Raw genomic sequence first — 21,846 nt, 5'->3', positions numbered from 1 at the left:
CCACAGCCTTTCTATAGTTATAGTAATAATAACCATGAGTCCCATTTCATTTGCTGTGACTTGTAATTCTGTTTGCCAAATCCCAAGCTTTGCTGATAGCTCTTACATTAAGTGTCCTGTTAAACTTCTAATATAAGTATATATATGTCTCAAGAACTTTAAGAAATGAGCAATATTATTACTCTGTTTTACAGTTAGAATAGCATGTCCAGTTTCATCGAGCAAGCCCACTGTAAAGCTGGTGTTAAATCTCAGCATTTCTATGCAGGATCTTATTCTCTGTTATAATCCCTTCTAGAAGTGACAAATTCTTTTCTTTCTCTTTGCTCACTGGGTACTGTAGTACATTGGCTGCTAGTGACCCAGCTCAAACCCTATTTATCCTTTCCTGACATCCACAAGTGACCTTTGACTTAATGGAAACTCGTCTTGGGACTAGCTCTGCTTCCAAGGGGAAAACTGCTAATATGACATATTCATACTGAAGACCTTCCTCTGCCAAGCTGTAAAGGCCCTCGGATGTCAGAAAGTAGCTGATGGAGGTCTTGGCCAATCTGCCGCTCCCAGCCCCATCTTTGGAGTGTTATACTAGAAGCTTTGGGAGCTCTTTTAAGCTATCTTTGCCCACTAAAGTTCCTGGTCACTTAGAGAAGTGGGTTTAGAGAGAACATACCTGGGCAGTATCTCTGTTCAGTGACGGTTTTTGCCATATTAAAGGTGTCCCCCTATTTGTGGCCATGTGATTTCATTCTCTCGTGTCACGGCTTCTCTCTGACCATGGAGACAAATTTTAAAAAGTCAAAGGTGGCCTGGGGTAGGAGAAGAACAACAAAGTTCTGTCTGTCTTTGTACTTTTACAGATCACAAACATATAAAACTCGAGGCTGATACTGTAAATTGTTTTGCAACTTTCATTGTAGGTTTTGTATCCTCTTCCTGTATAAAAACAGTAAAATAAAAGAAGGGAAATTGCCTTTATTCTTCTTAGCCTTATGGTGTGAACTGGGAATTTCCACTAGATGTGAATACACTGTGGTTATATTGCTAATCCTATAGAAGATACTATGATAAGATTTTGCAAATAATTCTGCTTCTTTACTCTTAGGTGGTGTTAATGGAATTACCCAGTACAAAGTTGATATATATTTGATGAGAATAAGTCAGTTGAAAAGGATGTGATTACTGGCTACCAGGAGCATGTTTTACCATAAGGAGGTTGAATTAAAGAATTCAGAATCTGCATGGGTTTACACTGTGTGCTGTCACTTGTTTATTTATCAGGAATTTTAACATCTCTCTCAATGCCTAATGTATGCTTCCCAGTTTGTAACGTGTTTCAGAGTAACATAACAAGTCTAAAATACAAAAATATTACTGATAAATACAATTCAGAGTTGTTCTTAAGTTTTAGTAAAGTTCATGCTGTAGCTCAGGGTGGTTTAATCTTGTTATAGCACAAATCTCAAATAATTTGGCAAGTACTTAACATATCAGCTGTTAAGAATGTTTGGGGTTTTTTTAATGCTCAAGACTTACAATGTTCTGAGATTTTGTGGATGAGTTTCTGCCTCTTGGCACACATAACATTACAAAGTTCTAACAGGTGTCTTTTATTATCAGCTCTGTTCAAGGCTGAATTGAATTATAGCAAAGAAATGCTACCTAGAGAAATAGTTTTATTATCTCTATAAAACTAATAAATCAGGGTTCCAAACCCTTTGGCAGAGATACATTTATGCATTTACCTTATTCTTTGGTGTTTTGTATAAATTGGCAAAGGAATGTTGAATCTGCTTATCTCTTTAGGATGGATTCCATTAAAGTGACACAACCTGTGATAGTTATCAATAGCTGTTGAGATGAAAATACTACTGACTCCCTTGTTTGCCGTTTCATTTTCTGAACACTTGGAATTTTACAATCACTTTATTTATCCAGATAGTTTAAAGTGGTATTCAGTAATCTTTATTGGTCTGTCATTGTTAACAGCAGGAAATTTCAGCTTATTTGAATATAGTATTGATTAAAACAAGCTTTCCTCCTACTTACTGGAGTATAGAGCATAACTTGATGTGATGAGGACTCTCCTTTTGGTCAGATACTTCCATTCTGTTCTGCTGCCTGGCTCAGTTCTTCGCTCTGTGTTTTTGGAAGGTTACAAAGTATGCTGATCTGTGGGAGAGCCACTCTCTCCTACTGCAAGAATCCTGTTCCATGAACCAAAACACTGCCTGGTCCAGTGCTGTAGTCAGCAACCTTCTCGAACACTGAGCACATTTGAAATGGCGATACATGCATAAGGCCTGGAGCTCCTGCCTGAGCTTAGTGTTGGGCCATTGCAGAAGTCTTTGTGGATTTTTTAACAGATTACTAACAGAATTAATAATTTACTCCCAGTGAGTTACATCTTGATTGAACACCCTTCAGTCTCCAAGAACTGATTTAAACAAGCCCGGTTTCTGTTCTTAAACCAGACAGCCTAACAATAAAAATTATGCTATAGCGCTGTGCAATACAATTTAACTTTGAATAAGTAGATTCTGTTTTTCAGCTGGTGTAAAAGAAGACAGGGCTATTACCCCCCCTTTTTTTAGGGTAGTTATAAGAATCTGGCCAGTAATTTTGTTATACCTGGCCAATGTTTAAGTTCTCTTTTAGAGACTAGACTTGCATGTTTGAACTGCTTTTGAAAATAAAACTATGCATTCCAGTCTCATCTCTCACCTTGAATATTGCAAAGGAACCTGTCAAAGTATTTTATATGTCTGTGTGTGTACAGACTCACATACATATGTGCGTGTGTGTGTATGGAAAAATATTTTTATATACATACATATATACATTATATAAAAAAGGAGGCAATTGTAAAACATTTGAAAAAGCATATATTCAGCTGCCTATGGTTTTTTAGCTGTGTAAAACATTTATATTTTGATGCTTAGAGTTTTATGGTATCTTGGAGACAAAAGTTTCCACAGCATTTTGCCTTCCTAGGCTTTCTCCTTCTCTAATAAAACCATAGGTTCTAAATCAAGTTTCAGGTCCTTGTTCTTACTAGATTGGAGACAGTGAAAGTTCTGACAAATCAAAGCCTTACTTAAGCAAATCGTGCATGACATGTTTAGGCATAGTCCAAAAACTGCAGGGACAGATGGAATACCTGTGTTGAGATTTTGTTCTATGTTGCTGCATTTCTAAGTTGAGTATATATATATTTGTGGCTATAGCAGATAGATAGCTAAAGAGACCTCTTTTTTTCTTTTTTTTTTTTTTCCAGAATAGATAAATAAATAAGAATTAAATAAAATAATTTCTAGGGCGTCTGCATATCCTCTACATTCTGGTTTTATTTCACAGCAATGGTGGTTTTTTTTTTTTTTTATTAAAGGCTTTCTCCTCTCTAGTTAATTGAGGCTAGAGTGTTTGCTACAGTCTGCATTTATATAGAACCATTCTCTGTCATTTTATCTAAAATAGATCTGTTTGTGGCAGGATGAATTCTTACAACAGCTTCAGCTTGCTCATCAACCTTGGATATTGCCGAGTGACACAGAAAGTGAAGGAGTGGAAGCTGACCAAGACAAATGTAAGTATATTTGTTAGGACCAGATAATATGTCAAAAACCCTCAAACTTTTAACTTCTCTTTTTCATATCTTCAAATCCTGCGAAGGTGTCATGCCTGCTCACAGAAGCTTTTCCCATCAGTACCAATTACTCATTTGTTTGAGGGCTGAACTTTATAGGATTGATTTATATAAGCTTTCCTACAGTCACTGAACAATGACAAAATGATCACAGACCACAGTTTACTTAGCTAAGTGAAACAATTTGTCTTGATGTATTAAAGTAGCTGTTCCAGAGAAGTAGCATGAAGTTGAAATAGATACTCTGTTTTGTAAATCTGTATTGACCAGCAAAAAAACCCAGTAGCTCTGAAAAGTAGAGCCTTCTTCCTCAGGCCTGAGACTCCATTGTCTCCATTTTGCCTGCGTTCTTTTGAATTCCTCTGTACGAAAAAAAAAGTTCTTAATCACACAAGTGATCCTTAATATCCTACACTCTTTGAAGCAGTTGTCTAATCATGAAAGCAAAGGTCAGCAGGATCATAACCTAAATGACAGAACAAGTAACAACAAGTAACGTGCTATAAATTGCAATACATTCAAACTGTAGCAAGTTCTGTCTGCCTACAAGGTACCTGTAGATAATCTTGCTGAAAATATTAAATGTTTTGCATTTTCTTTTTTACTTCACAGTAGTTTTGTGATCTGCAAGGGTGAATAAGCAGACTATTTCCTAACATATTTTAGGTGATATACCTGAAAAGAACAGATGATTTAATCAGCGTGTTTAGAAAACTTAATACATTCTACTAAAACTGCTTTAAACATGCAGAGTTGAAATAAGAAAAAGCCAATTTCTTCACAGAATGGAGCAGTTGTGTAAGGGATTAATGATTAATAATAATCATGCCAGATAAACACAATATATTTTTAAATTATGCCACTTAAAAAATTAAGTTTTCTATTCATATACCAGTTTCACAAATCCATACATAGCCCAGGGTTTGACTATGAAATTTCAATTTACATAGTGAGATACTGAAGAGCATGTGCCAGTTTTTTTAACACTAGTACAGCATTAAAATGAAATTCTGTGTGTCCAGCTGATTTTAGTCCAAAGCCAGTAAGTCCAGTTTGACTTGCACCTGAACCTTTCACTTATTTTTGGGCTGAAGCTCACCTTAGGTGGCCAAAGGGAGAGCCTGGTACCTGCCTTTTCTGTGCACGTGAATTTTCCTCTGTATTTTCTGTAATGAATTTACAATCCCATAAACATTGGTAGGACTGGCTGTGCACACATAGACTGGTGCTAATTATGTGATATGGGAGACTGATGCTTCAGGAGACATCAGATGCACAGCACGGTTCTTTCATAGCTGCTGTACCTGAATTGCATGGGTGTGGGGACTTCTGAGCATCCAAGATCCTGTGCTATAAGATTCCAAGAATCCTGGTAGATCATTGTCACTGCCCGGTGTGACAGAGTGGTAAATTATACATAAAAGTTTCGGTCCTACCACCCGATCAGTAGAGATGATAGTTGCCTAACTAATAACAATTGTTTTTCCTGGATCTGATGGCACGGAGAACAGAGAAGGGAAAGAAGGTAGCTGTAAGCTATAGTTTCTGACCAAAAATTAAAGCATGTTGTTAAGGGCATTGTCCAAATGCCTCTTAAACACTGACAGGCTTGGGGCATCGGCCACCTCTCTAGGAAGCCTGTTCCAGTGTTTGACCACCCTCTTGGTAAAGAAATGCTTCCTAATGTCCAGTCTAAACCTCCCCTGGCGCAGCTTTGAACCATTCCCATGCGTCCTATCGCTGGATACCAGGGAGAAGAGATCAGCACCTCCCTCTCCACTTCCCCTCCTCAGGAAGCTGTAGAGAGCAATGAGGTCGCCCGTCAGCCTCCTTTTCTCTGAACTAGGCAAACCCAAAGTCCTTAGCTGCTCCTCACGCATAGGACATTCCTTCCAGCCCTTTCACCAGCTTTGTTGCCCTCCTCTGGACGCATTCAAGGACCTTCACATCCTTCTTAAATTGTGGGGCCCAGAACTGCACACAGTGCTCAAGGTGGGGCCGCACCAACGCTGAACACAGCAGCCTAATCACCTCTTTTGACCGGCTGGTCATACTGTTTGATGCACCCCAGGATGCGGTTTGCCCTCTTGGCTGCCAGGGCACACTGCTGACTCATATTGAGCCTGCTGTCGACCAGCACCCCCAGATCCCTTTCTGCAGGGCTGCTCTCCAGCCACTCCTCTCCCAATTTATACTTGTGCATGGCATTACTCCATCCTAGGTGCAGGATCCGGCATTTGGACTTGTTAAATTTCATCCCATTAATCATTGTCCAATGCTCCAATCTATCTAGATCCCTCTGCAAGGCATCTTGTCCCTCAAGAGAGTCAACAGCACCTCCCAGTTTGGTATCATCAGCAAACTTGCTAATGGTGCATTCAACTCCCACATCCAGATTGTTGGTAAATACATTGAACAGAACTGGCCCTAGAATTGAACCCTGAGGAACACCGCTGGTGACCAGTCACCAGTCAGATGTAGCCCCATTCACTACAACCCGTTGAGCTCTGCCCTTCAGCCAGTTCTTCACCCAGCGCACCGTGAACCTGCTCATCCCATAGTTGGACAACTTGTCCAGAAGGATGCTGTGAGGGACAGTATCAAAAGTCTTACTAAGATCCAGAAAAACTACATCCACCTCCTTCCCTTCATCCACTAGGCAGGTGACCTTATCATAGAAGGATATCAAATTAGTTAAACGGGACTTTCCCTTTGTGAACCCATGTTGACTGTGCAGTTAACTGCAGTGTAGTTAACTGCTGCACCCTTTATAGTAGGTCAGGTTTCTACAAATGTAACTAAAGGAGTAGAACAAAAATGTTTGATCAAAGCAATACTTTCTGTATCTGAAATCTAACAAAGATAAATGTTATTAAAAATAACAATAATAATGTTATCAACCCCATCTGAGGTTATATGCTAGTGTCATTGGCAGCAGTGGCAGTTCTGCACTTTCTGCTTGACAAAGAGAAGCTGCCAATTCCCAGTTGTAAAGTGGAGAGTCAGTGAGGGGCTTGGCACACTTGCTGATGCCAGTGCTTGTAGGCAGAGCAGCTGGCAAGATTACACATCATTTTTCACCCTTAAGTTAATAAATCTGTGTGGAGGATGTGTGTGTGATTTAGTGTTGAGGGGGCCCAGGAGTTCATAATTTATGAGTTTGAGCAGAAGAGCTGCAAAATTAATCTTTACAATAGCAACACCTGTTCTTTGACTCAGCTTTTAATAAATTATATGTGGATAATATTTACCACATTCTTTGAGTACTTTGAGATAATAGCAGCCAGGTGTAAAGCTAGTTTTTGGTAGTGGGAAAACTAACAATGCAAAAAGAGAAGCTATGTGAGTCACCTTGAGTTCTTTTAAATTAATACCTTCTGGTTAGTGTTCTACAAGAAAAAAAAAAGAAAAAAATTGGGGGTAACAGTTTCAAATGTAGTCAGATGTAAGAGTTTAAAGAGGCTATTTTCAAAGCCAATGATAGCTGAACAGCACTGGGTCACTTTGGCCTCTCAACATCTCCCAACAAACATCATTTGCAGAACAGATATGACAGCGCACATCTTGTCTTATGGAAATAAGATCTAGGTTCTCAGTTCTTGTAAATCAGGCTTTACTTTCTAAATCCTTCAGGCTCTCTGACAGCATTTTAAATATTTATCCTTATCAGCAAGATCCAAAGATAACTGGAAGTCAATAATTTTTAAAGCTTCGTACCAATTATGACAAAATTTGAAACCAAATAGGTACTCATATAAAAGAGTATAAATGATTACAGCTTAAAGGATTTGTTATGTTAAAGAAAGAAAGAAAAACATTTTTAAGAAGCGTTGTTGATTTTTTAGCATACCCTCTCCTTCCTCTTTATGTGCTTAATTAAGTGTGTGGCCATATGTCAGAGAGAGAGATACGTGTATCATTATTTGCTCTTGTAATGTAAATTTTGTTATTAAAAAATAGGAACCAACACGGTTTTTTAAGAACTACTATAATTTAGTAACTAACTCTCTTCTGCTTGCTAGATGTGTTCTCCTTTGATACTCTGTACACACTGAGCAAAGAGAATTGAAAATGACCAAGGCAGTATGATCCAAAATCAAGAGTTTGTGGTTCTTTTTTAATTTTGGTGTCACTAAAAAGCCTGTAGACAGGGCCTCATGTGTCTTCCTCCTCAAATGTCATTCTGAAGACAGTTTCCCATTATTACCCATAGAAGTTTGCTTGTGTGCTGATTCTTTGCAAAGAGGTTCCAGAGAATGCAGAGAGATCATTCTTGGAAAGAGGAGGGATCTGGAGAATATATTTACCACTTCCACAATACTTCAGTTTGGTGGGAGTTCTTTGAGCTGGCAAAAATAATTTTCTTCTTTATGGGGTACTGATGCAAGGAAACAGAAGAGCTGCATCTACAACCACCAAAGCATTTCTTAGCCAGCTTTTATGAGAAGAAATTTGGCCTTTCAGGGGACTGGCAAGAGTCAGCTTGAATTTTCCCTTGAGAACAGGTCCTACAAAGCTAGGTTGGAAATTTCTAATGCATCACTAGCTTCCAAGAGCCTTGAAAAGACAAAGACCGTCTTTTGGTGTAATTTGACCTGCTAGCTGTAGTCCTGGCTTGGATTTACTGCCTAGAAGTAAATGCCCTGAGTCTGCTTTCTTGGGTGCCTAACTCAAGACGTAACACACACAGCAGATTTCCCCAGGTCTCACGGCCTTGGACATAGAGGATCCCTACCTGCAGTCAGTCCATTTGGCAGATGTACATGATAGGTAAATAACGTAGACTCTTAGCGAACTTGCTACTCGGTTAATCCATATTAAATATATATCTATGTGTCTATACATTCCTTTGCCCTAATCCACTTAAGGCATGTCAGTTTCTGTAGTCAATGGCACACTAAGTGGTGTGGCTACTATCACTTCACTATAACTTCAGCTTGCCAACAGGAGCGCTAGGTGCTCATTTCTAGCTCGGCTGATCTGGGACAAGGCTTGAACTCTCACCTACTGACCTGTGGCAAGAAACTTAAATGTTTTGCCACTGTATATCTGCAGACTCCTTTCTAAGGTTTGCAATGGGAGGTCTACTGCTGATAAAGCTGATTGTTGGAAAAAGTGGGATTTCCACTCTGTTCATTCTTGCACTGCTCTTGAAACTCTGTAGTCAAAGACACTCTACTGATGACTTCAACAGGTATTGAAGAAAACCTTCGTTTTCCCATTCTGCACAAATGTCCACCTAGGAAAAAGACCCAAAGAATGAAAGATGGTTTTTTGCAGAATCAAGAAATTCAGACTGTGTTCCAGTAAAATTCCAAAGAGTACAACATTTGTCCATGGGTAAAGTTCCTTATACTGAGCAAATTCATATGGCTAAACAGTTAGTTTTTCTTAATTAGGAAAATAAGTGTTCCTAAGATTTGGAAAATTGCTTTATCAGAGTTGATAATAAGGAGGAGTTTACTGCTGGAGTATGTTTTTGCTGTGAAAGTTTCTTTTTGCTAGAGCCAGGTACTACTCAGTATGAGTAAGAATGACAGAATCGGGCTTAGAGCAGCAACTGTTGATCTCAACCTTTATGACATTAGAACAAACACGTTCCATTTCTGTCAGTCAAATTCAGCTATTTGTATTTGTGTTCTGCTCTGATGCGGTATAGCAGTACTGGAAACATCTCTTTCAGTGGGTATGAGTTTAGGGCAAGGCTAGATTTGGTTTCTGTAAGGAGTAAGGTAGTTATGAGGCATTGCTCAAATGTATTAGTTAATTATATGTCTGGTTAATAAGAACATAATATTTGTAGTTGGAATTTTTTCCCAGTGAACAGTAAACTCACTATAAATATACGCTTTTTTTGTCCCAGAAGTGAATCTTGGTTGAACTTCTGGGAGACTTTAATTCCAGATTCATGAATCTTCTGGAGAAACTTATTAGTATCTTTCTTTCATTTAATATTTCAAGAGTGGTAATATAAACTGGAGTAAAAAAGTCACATCTCCCCATCCCACATAACCTTTCTACGGAGTGTCATAAAGCTTTTATCTGCTTGGGGTATGAGTCATTTTCCAAATTTCTCCAGTGTGCACTTACGTATGTTAAAGAAAATATGTTGTCTCTCATTCTCCCTACCAGTGGTTTAACTATGTGTTTTGCTTGAGATAGTTCTATGTTCACTTCAGAAATGGGATACCAGTAAGGATTGTGTTCCTGTAAACAGAATTATACAGAATTCCAGGCCTATTGGATAGTCTTGGCTGGACGTCTTGTAACACCCATAGCTGAAGCTGCACCATTTCATATAACTGCTTTTTGAGTCTGAAAATGAGAGAAAACAATTTTCTAGCATGGAAACTTGCCCACTTGGATTTAATTATTTATAGATAGTGAAACAAAAGTAGAGATTGACATTATTTCTACCAGAAGTTAGATGACTCTTGGATAATGAGGGGATCATTCAAATACAGCTAGGGAAAGTTGGAATTAGCCTTCAAGATTCCTATTTTTTGAATGGATGTGCTTAAATCCAAAGCTGCCATTATTAAGGCTTTAGCTCATGTCACTTCATTTCTACTGACTAATACTTGGTTTCATCTTGGAAAAGTTCACATTGAACTAAATATTTGGGAGGAGGAGGGAATTTTCCAATGCAGTGAGGAAAAAAATTCTCAAAATTTGTTTCAGTGCAGAAAGCTGTTTTCAGTACAGCTTCCAAACCTAAGGATATCTTTTTCTGCAACTTGCATTATTATGGTAAACTTGGATTTCCAAAGACATTTAATGTAATAAAAAATGGCACCATAATTTAAAAAACGGCATAGAGAATTATCAGGGCACACATTAGATAAATTAAAAGCTGGCTCACTGGGGAATCAAAAACTAGAGTTTCTAATGGGAAGATGTAGATGAATGGGGCTCATTAGGGTCTGATCGGTTTGGATAATTGGTGGGAAGGACAAGTTGAAGTTATTAAATGATATGAATCCCCTGGTATAATGGCCACATTCCAGTAAAATGCACTTTATTATAACCAGATGAAATATATTTGAGCCAAATGAAATATATCTGGCACCAGAGAAACATATCTGTCTCTGCTGCAGAATAATGAGGCTTTGTCCTGGAAAGCAGTGACCTAGTGGATTTAGGATGATCATAGAAGATCATCTCAGTGTGAGCTCTCAGCATAATGCTGTCACAAAGAAGAGTAGGCCATTCCTTGAATGCCTAAAAAGTTAAGTAGCAAAGTAATTATTCCACATCTTATCAGTAAAATCGGTGGTTTTGGTGTCTTGCCATTAAGAAAGATTGGAATTACTTGGGAGATTTCAGAAGATGATTAAAAACGACCCAGGGTTTGGGAAACGCTGTTAGGAGTTCACCTCACCTAAAGGCATTCAACTGGGAACCTCGGAGATGACTTGGTATCTGTAGGTAGACATTTAAATAAAATGATTCAACTCATCAAACTGTGATGAAGGAAATTAAACGCTATGTCCTAGTAACCAGAAACCTTAAGCATTGTAAGCAAAAGTTAAGGGAGGCAATGAACTTAGAGTCATTAACATGAGGTGATAGGGCTTTCTAAATGATAGATAATCCAGCGGGAGATTCTGTGGGCTCTGTACAGGTATACAGGAGGTCAAACTAGATGATCACAGCAGGATTTTTTGTCTTGGTGTCTATGAATATACTTACTCATTCACATAAAGAGCAGTCTGGATGTGCAGTTTCAGTTGCTTTCCTGGACACTACATGTTAGGCATTGATAAAGGTGCGCATGAGATAATGATCATGATTCTACATTTACGCTACCTGTTTTCTTACAAACCCTTGAAAATGTGCATAACTGTATGTACATGTAAACACATTTTTGTGATTTTTATTCTAAGGTTTATTCTAGTGATTTTAAACTGCAAAGCTGCCCCCCAGTTGTTTTTATTATCATAATTTAGTCCTTGGAATATAAAAATCGTTTACTTGAGAAGGCAGGTGCCTCTGGATAAAGTAACGGCTGTCCTTAGTGATCCAAAAATATATACCTGGGAAATATAAGATATGACAGTTTGGATTAATATTGACCATAACAAAGATATTAATAAAATACTGTTAAACTTTACTGTGCTCTCCATAGTCATAGAATTCTATAGATTTCAAAGCACAAAATATGTTCATGCTAATTTTATCTATGGGAATGTCCGGTATTAAATGGCAGTGTATATAATAGCAGTGATATAAATATTTTGCTTTTAAAAGATTTGATTTTTTTTTAATTCAAAAAACATTTGCAAGTGGAGTTCTAAGCTTTCAGGACAAAAACATTGGCTGTCCTTAATTTTTAAATTCCACAGAGTTCTATGCCTTGTATAAACCACTCTGGATAGATATACAGGTAAGTTCAACAGATAACCATCTATGCTCATCACTAAAAAACTGTACTAAGCTTTATTAGAATTTTGTTCCAAAAGAAGAATATAAACATATATTCATTTACATACGTCACAATAAAAATACTCTCCTAGCTGTATATTGATATAGCAGGCTATGTATATTGATACAAGAGCTTTGATTTGAATCACAAAGTGTGGTGTATGTGTTGAAACACAGGTTGTTTAATATTGTGCTGTTAAAAGATCAGTCTAAAATGACATAATAAAAAATAATAAACTTCTAGGCAAGTAAAGCTCTTCTTTAATATTAAAGAATTTCAGACAATAAAATAAACTAAGGCTTTTGCTGACTAATCAATCACAACCAGTTAACAAGGCTAGCCATTATAGCAAAGAAATGTAGCTTTTTAATGGGAATGCAGCCTAATTTGCTGCATGTTGATGAAGGAACTTTAATTAAATCACTTGATTCGGTTTTGATTATATCAGATTGATCCATCCCCTTTTAGACTTTGCTCTTCCAAAACACTTGTTGAGTAAAGGTAACTTAAATGTAGCTCCTTGTGAAGGCATGCAGTGAACTGAGAACTGATCTCGCTGAAAAATCTCTGAGTAAAAAGAACATTTTTACTCAGATAATTCAGTCCTGTGTGGTTGCTCAGCCCTGTGGCTGCCCAACATTAGTGCTGCGTGAGTCAGGAGGAGCTAGGGAGAGTATCCGAGTCTGACAGTGGTGAGCTGAAACTGCTTCAGCTGGCCTTTCAACCAAAAATGCTCATGAAGCAATACCCCTAGGGTTTTAGTAAAGACAAGTGACTATAACCCTATGAAAACTGTGAGGTGCAAAGTCATCCGATGGAACTGCGTCTGGCCTTAGAGGGGCATATCGATGAGCTGTTCGACTCGGGGACTGCTGTCCAGACTTCCCAGTTGGAAGGAACTGGCCATTTCATGTGTCCTGTCCATTTTTTCAAGAGCTATCAAACCCAGTCATTTTTCACCAGTGCCTTGTGTAGTCATTTACAGCAGTGAAGAAAGAGCACGAAGTAGCCCTGAAGTACTACCAAAGCACATTGGTCATGTTCTACACCTACTTTTCACTCAATTTGTTTGAATGCAAACGACCCCATGAAGTGCAAGACCCAGGGAGCAGCAATCAGGGAGTACATCCTTTTGCATTAAATACGGCCTTGAAAGGCTTTTGGCTCCACAGCTGACTGATTGATTCAGCAGAGGGGCCAGATTGCTGCAGAAACCAGAAAAAACGTAGAATGCTTGACTGTAATCCCAGGGTGCAAAAATGACCGGGAGGTGAAGGATCTATGAAAGAAATCTGTTTTCTTTCTTTGGCCCAGTATTCTCCAAGCTCTAAAAAAAAAAAAAAAATTAACACTCCTTACGATCCTATTGCTGTAAATGTGTCTTACAAGGCCAAGATTTATTCTAAGCCAAAACTGTAGAAATTCCTTTTTTATCATGAAGAGGAAGGATTTCAAATTCAAGTAGGAAAAGCTCTGTAATGGAAAAGGTTAAGATTTTGTGACATAATTACGGTGACTGTTCTTGACCCTGTCAGGGAGAAAATCCATGAATGTGGAGACTGGGGGAGAGGGAGAAGAGCGGAGGGTTGATCCTTGATATTTGACTTCTGTTCATTTTGGTTAAATCTTGTTTGGCAATGCGTAGTGCCAGTGTGAGTGTTACAGCAGGATCTGGGCAACGCTTATTTTCTCCATGTCTTATTTCCCTGATCTGCGAAGTGGGATGATAAAATCTGATAACTGACAGCAAAGCTATGAGAAATCACCAGTTAATGTTTCTAAAACGTGTCATGAGTCTGGGCCCCGATTCTAATGTCTATCTGTATCTCTTTCTGGTGTGATTTCACTGAATTTAAAATGGCTGTAGTTTTTCAGTTAATTTCCCGAAGTCAGTCAGTGGTGGTTTTCTGCTTGTATTAACTACTTTTAAGTTATTGTCATTCCCTTTTCTATTGGAGAAATCAGCCTGTCAGGGTACCTTCAGCTAGATAAAAGTGAGAGAGTCTAGTCCAGGCTATTTGTTCTCTGAAGTAAGGAGAGAAACAAAGGGACCTCAGAGGACAGCTAGAGATCTGTCTTACTGGGGGACTGAGACAGGTACGCTGAATCCCATCGCTCTTTCAAGGTGTCCTTCGTCTCTTGCATCTCCACCTGGACGCTTCTCTATCTCATGTCAGCTGAAAGTTGATTTGATCTTGCTAATATCATTTCTCATCAGTGAAGAATTCCGTAATGGATATGGGTAGCACGGAATATACTTTCTGGCTGGCATCCCATTTCCTTCTGCAGCTAAGAAGACCACAGTCCCTGGAGTTTTTGTGGGTAACAGTCACGAGAAGAATCTGCAAATGAAACAGGCCTACATATATTTGCTTTTCTTTTTCCCCATTTAAGACAAATTTATTACTTAAAGATCAAACTGTGACAATGCTAAATGAAGCGCCTCCAAGGAAAACAGTTGTTAAACATCAGGTATAAATGACAAAAAAATACATATAAGGTTAATAAAGGATAAAACTGTTGCTAAGATTTCCATGGCTTTATCTCTTTTTTTTTGATGCAGAGGTTTTCATGGTATGTACCTTGCTCTGTTGAATATCAGTACAGTATCAGATGTAAAGTCCAGGCTTATCACCTGGCAAAGTGAAACTTAAAGATCTTGTTCCAATTGTATTTAATTGATTAGCTGGAGATAATGGGAATAGTTTGTTCCTGCCAAGTTTCTTTAATCTCCCAAAGAGGGCTTGCATATTTATATGTTCAAAAGGAGTGAGTAAATGTGAAGCTGCTGTGCCTGATTTCCTTCAGTGTTTAAAAATGGCGAGGTGAAGGCTTCTAAGGTAACATACAGACCTTTATGCATTCAGCTGTGTAATTAAATGTGGTTGTGGTGTTTATTCCCCGGTTCTGTAACTGGATCTATGTAATAGGTCCAGTTGCAGCATTACATCTTTTACATACAGCTGGGGGGGGCAGGTTGTGTTACAGTCAGCAACGTTTCTGAAACTATTTCAATATGCGTATGTAAATATTTGTAAAAGCTAGATTTCCATTTTGCTTTACCTGAACACAGTCAGAAATGAAAACATTGCTATCTCAGCTGATCTGATTCATCACAGTTGCCTGTTATGTTTCATGCTTTTTGCAACACTGGTCATTTTTTGCACTCTATTACTACTATTGAAAAAGAAGCAGCAGAAAACCCCTCCAAAACACTGAATAATTGGAACAAATAATATAACTAAAGAAGCTGTGATTTGCTTCTGAATATTTTAGAAATAAAAACAAATCGGGATTCATCAAAATACTGATCAATGTTGCTTATTTAACTGTGAGTTCAGCATTATGGAAAACTTTTACAAAATGCAAACACAATAAAGGGTTCATTTTCCCTTTTATCCTATTTTTGTGTACCTTAAATTTTAGCCCTAATTTCTGTGTTTTTCTGTTTGATTTCACAGGTTTGTGAAATCAGTGGGATTGTTGAAGAACAATTTAATTAAAACAAAATTACGGTGATCAAAACTACACCTGAAAATTTGCTTTAGTTTATACATAATAATTTTAAATAAAGTTATTTTTCTAGTATCAGCAGTACATAAGTGGAACCGCTCTGATATGTGGATGCTCTAATGCACTGAATCAGAGTATTTACTGTGGTACAGTGGCCTTAGGAAAGAAGGGTAACTGTCGCCTTTTAGTATAAAGTTACTACAATGTTTTTGTTTAGTTTATATCCCTGTTATTTTGGATTGACGTTTGATAAACTAAACTCTGCCTGACCAAAATAAACTTTACCTAGAGATTTTATGTATTTTAACTTGTCTAAGGTTTTCTACTCCTTATATTTTTGTAATCTTTACTCTTTTTTAGATTAATAAACATTAAAGTATTCGCCCACATCTGCCAATGTGTATGTCCCATTCAGGTCTCACAGAGAACTAGCTGTTCACTCATAGTCACCTGCAGAGAGAGGTCAGAAGGGGGAGTGAGTGAAAGAGTATGTGTGTGGGTAGCAGAAACAGGTGTTGCCCGTGCCGCATAGCTTTGTAGTGAGTTTATCTACTTTGATCTTTAAAACAAATAAAGACTCTGTTAAAAAGGGAACGTATCAATAAGGAATGGAGCATGCATGCAAAAATAAAGCACCTAAAGGAGTTTCATATATATGATAAAGCATTAGTTACCCATATGGATTACTGAAACAAATTTGCTGTTTAAAATAAGCTAACTGGTGTGTGCTGTGTGCTTGGAACTTTAGAAGATGCTTTTGCACAGACATCAAATGAAGGGATGTGGCAGTAGCATTTACTGATTTCATTTACCTGTTAATTCTGTCAAGTGTGTTCTCAATTTCCTTTGTCTTCAATTATGTATCTTAGACATAATGATATAATGAAATTGCTTGCAACTATTAAAAAATACAGTATAACAAACCATCTATTCGTTTAAGAAATAAAAATGAATTGTCTGTCATGAATGTGTCTATGTGTGAACTTTTTTTGCTGTCTCACAAACATTCGGTGCTAAATACACAAAGTATATGGTCTGTCTTAATGATGAGCAAATAAAATGGAAGGTAACGTGACGAACAAGTACTTGCTATACGTATCATCATAGCGTAGACTTCCTATATGTGTAAAATGTTTAGCATACTGGAACCCCATGGGGATAGTCCCTTGAAGTTCATTTCAGGAAGGGGCTTTATTAATTTGTCATCAGTAAAGAAAATCTGTTACACTGTGTGTATTTGCAATATACTTGAAGACTCATTTGCATATAGGAGAGTATTTTATCACTCTACTGTGATATGCGGCACATGCAGCACAAATATAGCACACTATGCTATATTTAGTTAGTTGTGCTCAGTAAAGCGTTCTTGTGAAACTAATACCTCCTTTTCGTGGGTTTTATTCTTCCTTAGTGGCCTGCATTTCATATTTTACCTTGATGCTACTGAAAAATGTAAAGTAGGTTTGCCTCTTTTTCTTCTTCCAGCTGCTTCACTGAATGTCTGTTAAGCTCCATTCTTTCTGCTTCATGCCATTACTGGGTGAAATTATGAGCATATTTAATCCCTGGGAAAAATCTCATTGACTTCAGTGGAACTAAGATTGCCCACAACAAGTTGAGAAAGAAATTAGAATTTGACAGCATCTTAATTCTGGAAGTTCTTGCATGTCTAAGAACTTGCAGATAGTTTTGGCAGGGTAGTGCAGAGAGATATGGTCAGGAACATGTCTGGTTTTATATTTTGATTACATGTGAAGAAACACAAGACAAGCTTTATACAGGAAGGCAGAATATCAGTCCTGCTTCTGGTCTTCTGAGGGCAAAAAGCTTTTCAGTTACAGATATAGTGGGTACCATCAACACTCATTAGAGTGATTAATAATTTAGCAAGTGTGAATAGTATGCAAGTGTCTCGAAGTGTGATAGGATGGCTTGACTCTTGAGCGGTCCCAGTTGTAAAAGCTGTGAAGTCTTGGGCTCCTGAGATATGGCTGTTCTTGGGACTGGCAATAGCAATGGTATTTTTCTGGGACACTTTCTAAGCTGAAGGGTAGAGGATAAAACCGTGGAAAACATTACTTTATTTTCACACTAAAACACACAGAAAATCCCATGTCATTTTTTTGTTTTAGTTCTCATGATTTTGACATGATCTCATGATTTTTTAACACTTGTGGTTGGCACTGCTCCCTCTAAAGCTTACGGCAAGCAGTCTTGGCTGATGCTAGCACTCAGCCTGGCAACCACTGCTGGCATTGTAGCGGAGAAGCAGCCACCTGGTACCCTGACTGCAAACAAGCTGGCAATGAAGTGTAACAAGTCAGGCAAACTCCAAGGAGCAGCTGAGATGCACTTAATAGGCAACGAGCAGCTGGGGAGGGGGGCTGAGGAGCATAAACAGCAGCTGGGAAGACCATGCAGAAAGCATGTGTGATAAACTTGTTTTCACCTTTGATCTGCAGGAAGCCTCACTCATTTTCTGTTTGACCTTTTTGGCTTCAGGAAGCAGTTTCCATTTGTCGGTTGCTTATGGAATAAACTCTGCCTCTGTGGTGCCTAACTGAATTGAGAGTCAGCTGTGGAAGTTCTTGTTGATGCTGCTCTAGTTAGTTTAACAAGAGTATCAAGGTGGGGGTTTTTTGTTTGTTTTTGACTCTGCACCAGGCATTTCAAAGTAATCACAAAAAGTTCAGTGTAAGCTACGTACAAATGTGCTTCTCTCTAGTTGCATGGAACAGAGTAGATTTAGTGCTTTTCAGAAAGATACCTCATGGGTCATTGCTGATGCTATTCAATTACTGCTTTTTGATGGAAAAAGAACCATGATAAACAGATAAATTTTTCCTAGCCATATGTTTACATCTTAGTTTTTAAAAGCATTTACTAATGCAGTAATGTAGGGACATAGTATTCTCAATAGTACTTGTTAATGCAAAAAATACAAACATAGCTCAGTATATAAAAATGCATGTAGCTTGTCTAATAAGCAGCTGTCTTTCTTTCAAAGGCCAATTTATAATAAAATGGGTTTTATTGCCATATGAGTTTCTGCTGCTTCCTTTTAAGACCTTCACACCCTTGATACTTTATCTGGTTAATCTTAAAAGCAACCTTAATGTATCTCTATTCATTTCAATAACACAATAATATGAGTAGGTTCCCTTCTGTACTGCTCGTATCAAGTAACTTCATCATTTGGCAGATTTGAAAGAGTGACTTCTTGCTACCCCAGTGTCTAGCTCTAGGATTTGTAGGTGTGGCTGAGGGAGAAATGGGGAAGAAATTTTATTTGCAGAAGTTATTAAAATGAAACAATTTCTTTTGAAATATTATCCAGTAGAAGCTTTCTCTGAGCAAATCCTTATCTTGAAATCTTAAGCAATAATTTAAAAACACTTACATAACAACCAGCTGTACTGTGCACATACAGTATTAACAAAAGCTTCTGGCCCTGTGGGAACATGTTTCTTAAAACTATGGCTTTATTTGCAGTTTAAGTCTCTTTCTCCCAAGTCAGTAGTTACAAAAGAGGGAGGGAAACTTGTTTCCTGCTTCCTGGAGTATTGCTTCAGGTATGTCTACTTTTCACTTACAGAGGTAACTAGCTAAGTGCAGGGGAAATTCTATATTGCAACAACCAAACTCATAGAGATACATGAACTAAATGAAAGCCGGCTCACACACATGTATGTGACGCTGTTGTTTCATTGCTCTGGCTATATGTGGACATGCTTTATATTTAATCCAATGAACTATTAATGTAAAATACAGAAAAGCTCCCCTGGGATAGATTACAGCAACCTGGACTTCTCTGCAGCAAGTATGCTAACCATGACGTTACCATGCTTTTAGTAGCTTTATATGACTAGTTCCAGGCAGCTTCCCAACAAAAAAAGATGTGCAAAAGTCCATGTTCAGAGGCCAGTAGCTCTTCCTATGCTTATAGAAGTTTGGTGCCCATTCACTCTTGGCCCTGCTTTCTACTTTGTATTGATTAGGCAGCACTAGTTAGGCAAGGCAAGTACCTAGTTTTGTAGATATTTTTGCCCTTTACAGTTTTAGCTGAAAGTGCAAAAGCTTGGGGTTAATGCAGTAAAGTTTAAACAGACCACTGGTTTGACAGCATTAGCTTACTTAATGGTATATTGCTGAAATATTAGTCAAATTAGTTTTAATTACCTTTAATTACCAAGTTGCTGGTTAAAAGAAGACACATCTTTATAAGTTAGAAGTCTGACACGCCTGTTCCTTATGACTTTGGTTGCTGTTTTGTTTCCTGACATGTTACATAAAACTAAAGCATAGCCAAATAGAATCTAGTTCAATGGCGCCTTTTTTTTCCCCCCCTTTGGATAGTACAGTCAGATACTCTTTTCTATGGCTTGTCTGCTTAAGAGAACATGCAGCAAATTCAATATGTACTGTCCATAGAAGTTTCCTCTACAACAGCTTTAAACCTATCAAGGTGCATTGTCAAGTGAAAACACAGTACTGGACCTTAAGTTCAGGTCAATCAGCAAAGCAGTCTAGTGGTGTTTTCACTTACTTACACAAACACAGTACAAATGTATAAATTTCACTTTATCGAGAACTAGAATTTAATCTCTGAAGCTCCATACATATCTCTGTTGTTGGAAGATGGCAGTGCTTTAGTGATTAATATTATGCCAGTGCTATTCCAGAAGAAGTTCTACTGTAGAATTTGACACGCTCTCCAACTAGCATTTTCTTCATTGTTTGAATAGTATCTGTATTACATTTGAGCTTCACATTATTTTTCTATAATTAATTATCAGCCATTCCTGGAGAACGCTTCTGGTTCTGAAATAATTAAGTAGAATCACTGAACCAATGTCTTCTGTAGATTCATGGACCTTCTTTTGAGAGCTTAGTGACAGAATATTGTTCTGAATTGTGAGAGGGAGAGAAGAAACCTTCTTTTTGCCCACCAAAACCAGCTACAGCACAGCTCTAAAGAGACACCACAGGGAAGTGAACATAAATAGTTCCCCTTGTGACTTACTTGAATGCTGAGCTGCTGATTCTCACCAGGGACCTCCTCTCCCAGAAATGTACGCATGTGTTTGCCTGCAGAGGGAGCGTAATAGGAAATGGGGCTGGGAAGGGCCTCCAGATATCATTTAGTTGCTAACCCTGAGGCAGCATGACTGCAGTTAAACCATTTCTGACAGATGTTTGTCTAATCTGTTCTGAGAATGTCTGGAGAATCCCCCTCCTTATCTTTAGAAAGTCATGTACCCACGTGCTTGTACTTTTGCTTGACAGTGGTTTCTCGGAACAAGACCTTTTCCCCTTGAATACATTCTTCACAACTTAATTGTTTGCATCTTGTTTCAGCTCAGATAGCATTGAATTCAGATGCCACCCAAAGCAACAGATTGAAATACCGGTCCTGTAAAAACTTTTGAATTTTTGCAATGGTGTAAATGTGGCCAGGATTTCACCCCAGAGTTACAGACAATTACTGGAAGAAGCATTGTTACAGGCCATGAGATGTGTCAGCCACTGACAGCAAGGACTTGTGCTCTACAGGGTGCACGTGTTGTTGCTCTGAGAAGCCCTGCTTTTGCACTGGAAATCACATGTGATGAAACAGCAAAGGGTCATTCGAGCCTCCACGCTTCAGTCATTGTAGCTGTCTCCAAACAGCGCATGAGGAATTCATGAGTGCATTTCAAAAACTGGCCAAAATGTTCCCTGGGGCCTGATAAGTACCGTAATTCAAAATCTCTCCATAAGTGCCTCCAGAAATCATTTTCTTGCTATTGATGTGTGTAATCCAACACCTACACACTCACAACTCCAGGTTTAATAAAGTGTGGGGCCCTTTAGCTGAGATTGCAAAGCAACTTATACTTCCTATCCCCCCAGGTGATGCTACATTTCTGTGTCCAGAACACATTATCTGTTATTGACTTTTCATCTGGACACAGATCGTACAGAATTTAAAATATTTTCCTATGAGGATGTGTTGAAAACATCTGATGGGCTTGCCTGGGGTACTGTGATGCATAGGCCTTCTGGGAAAGACTGAGCATCAACCTCATCCATAATTCTGTGTCTGCTCTATGCAAAGCCAGTAAGCTATTTAAAAGACAGAGCTAAAACTCTTCAGGTAAAAACGTAGCCAAAACTCCAGAGAGAGATGTATGCTCACTATTTCCCTTTAAAAGCAATTAATTCACAGTATGACAAATTAACCGTTATCTTCTGTCACTTGTTCTGCATGCTAAATGTTTGT

General features: G+C 38.2%; 1 protein-coding gene across 5 annotated transcripts in view; it reads left to right on the top strand.

Moving 5' to 3' along the window:
* The window catches only part of C2H8orf34 (chromosome 2 C8orf34 homolog), a 175,058-nt gene extending 158,517 nt beyond the window's left edge, over window positions 1–16,541 (top strand). For 3 of the 5 annotated variants that reach the window (XM_076329592.1, XM_076329590.1, XM_076329591.1), the window contains 2 exons: window positions 3,493–3,586; window positions 8,841–8,998. In XM_076329592.1, coding sequence (XP_076185707.1) covers window positions 3,493–3,586; window positions 8,841–8,956 — 210 coding nt within the window. In that variant the 3' untranslated portion in view covers window positions 8,957–8,998. Of the gene's footprint in view, window positions 1–3,492; window positions 3,587–8,840; window positions 8,999–14,196; window positions 15,510–15,532 lie in introns of those variants that run through there. The other 2 variants (XM_076329589.1, XM_076329588.1) reach the window with 2 other exon arrangements.
* Window positions 16,542–21,846: the final 5,305 nt, after the last annotated feature.

The sequence above is a fragment of the Aptenodytes patagonicus genome, chromosome 2, assembly GCF_965638725.1.
Source record: "Aptenodytes patagonicus chromosome 2, bAptPat1.pri.cur, whole genome shotgun sequence".
In the NCBI taxonomy this organism is placed as follows: domain Eukaryota; kingdom Metazoa; phylum Chordata; class Aves; order Sphenisciformes; family Spheniscidae; genus Aptenodytes; species Aptenodytes patagonicus.
This window is presented reverse-complemented; position numbering and strand designations above follow the sequence as displayed.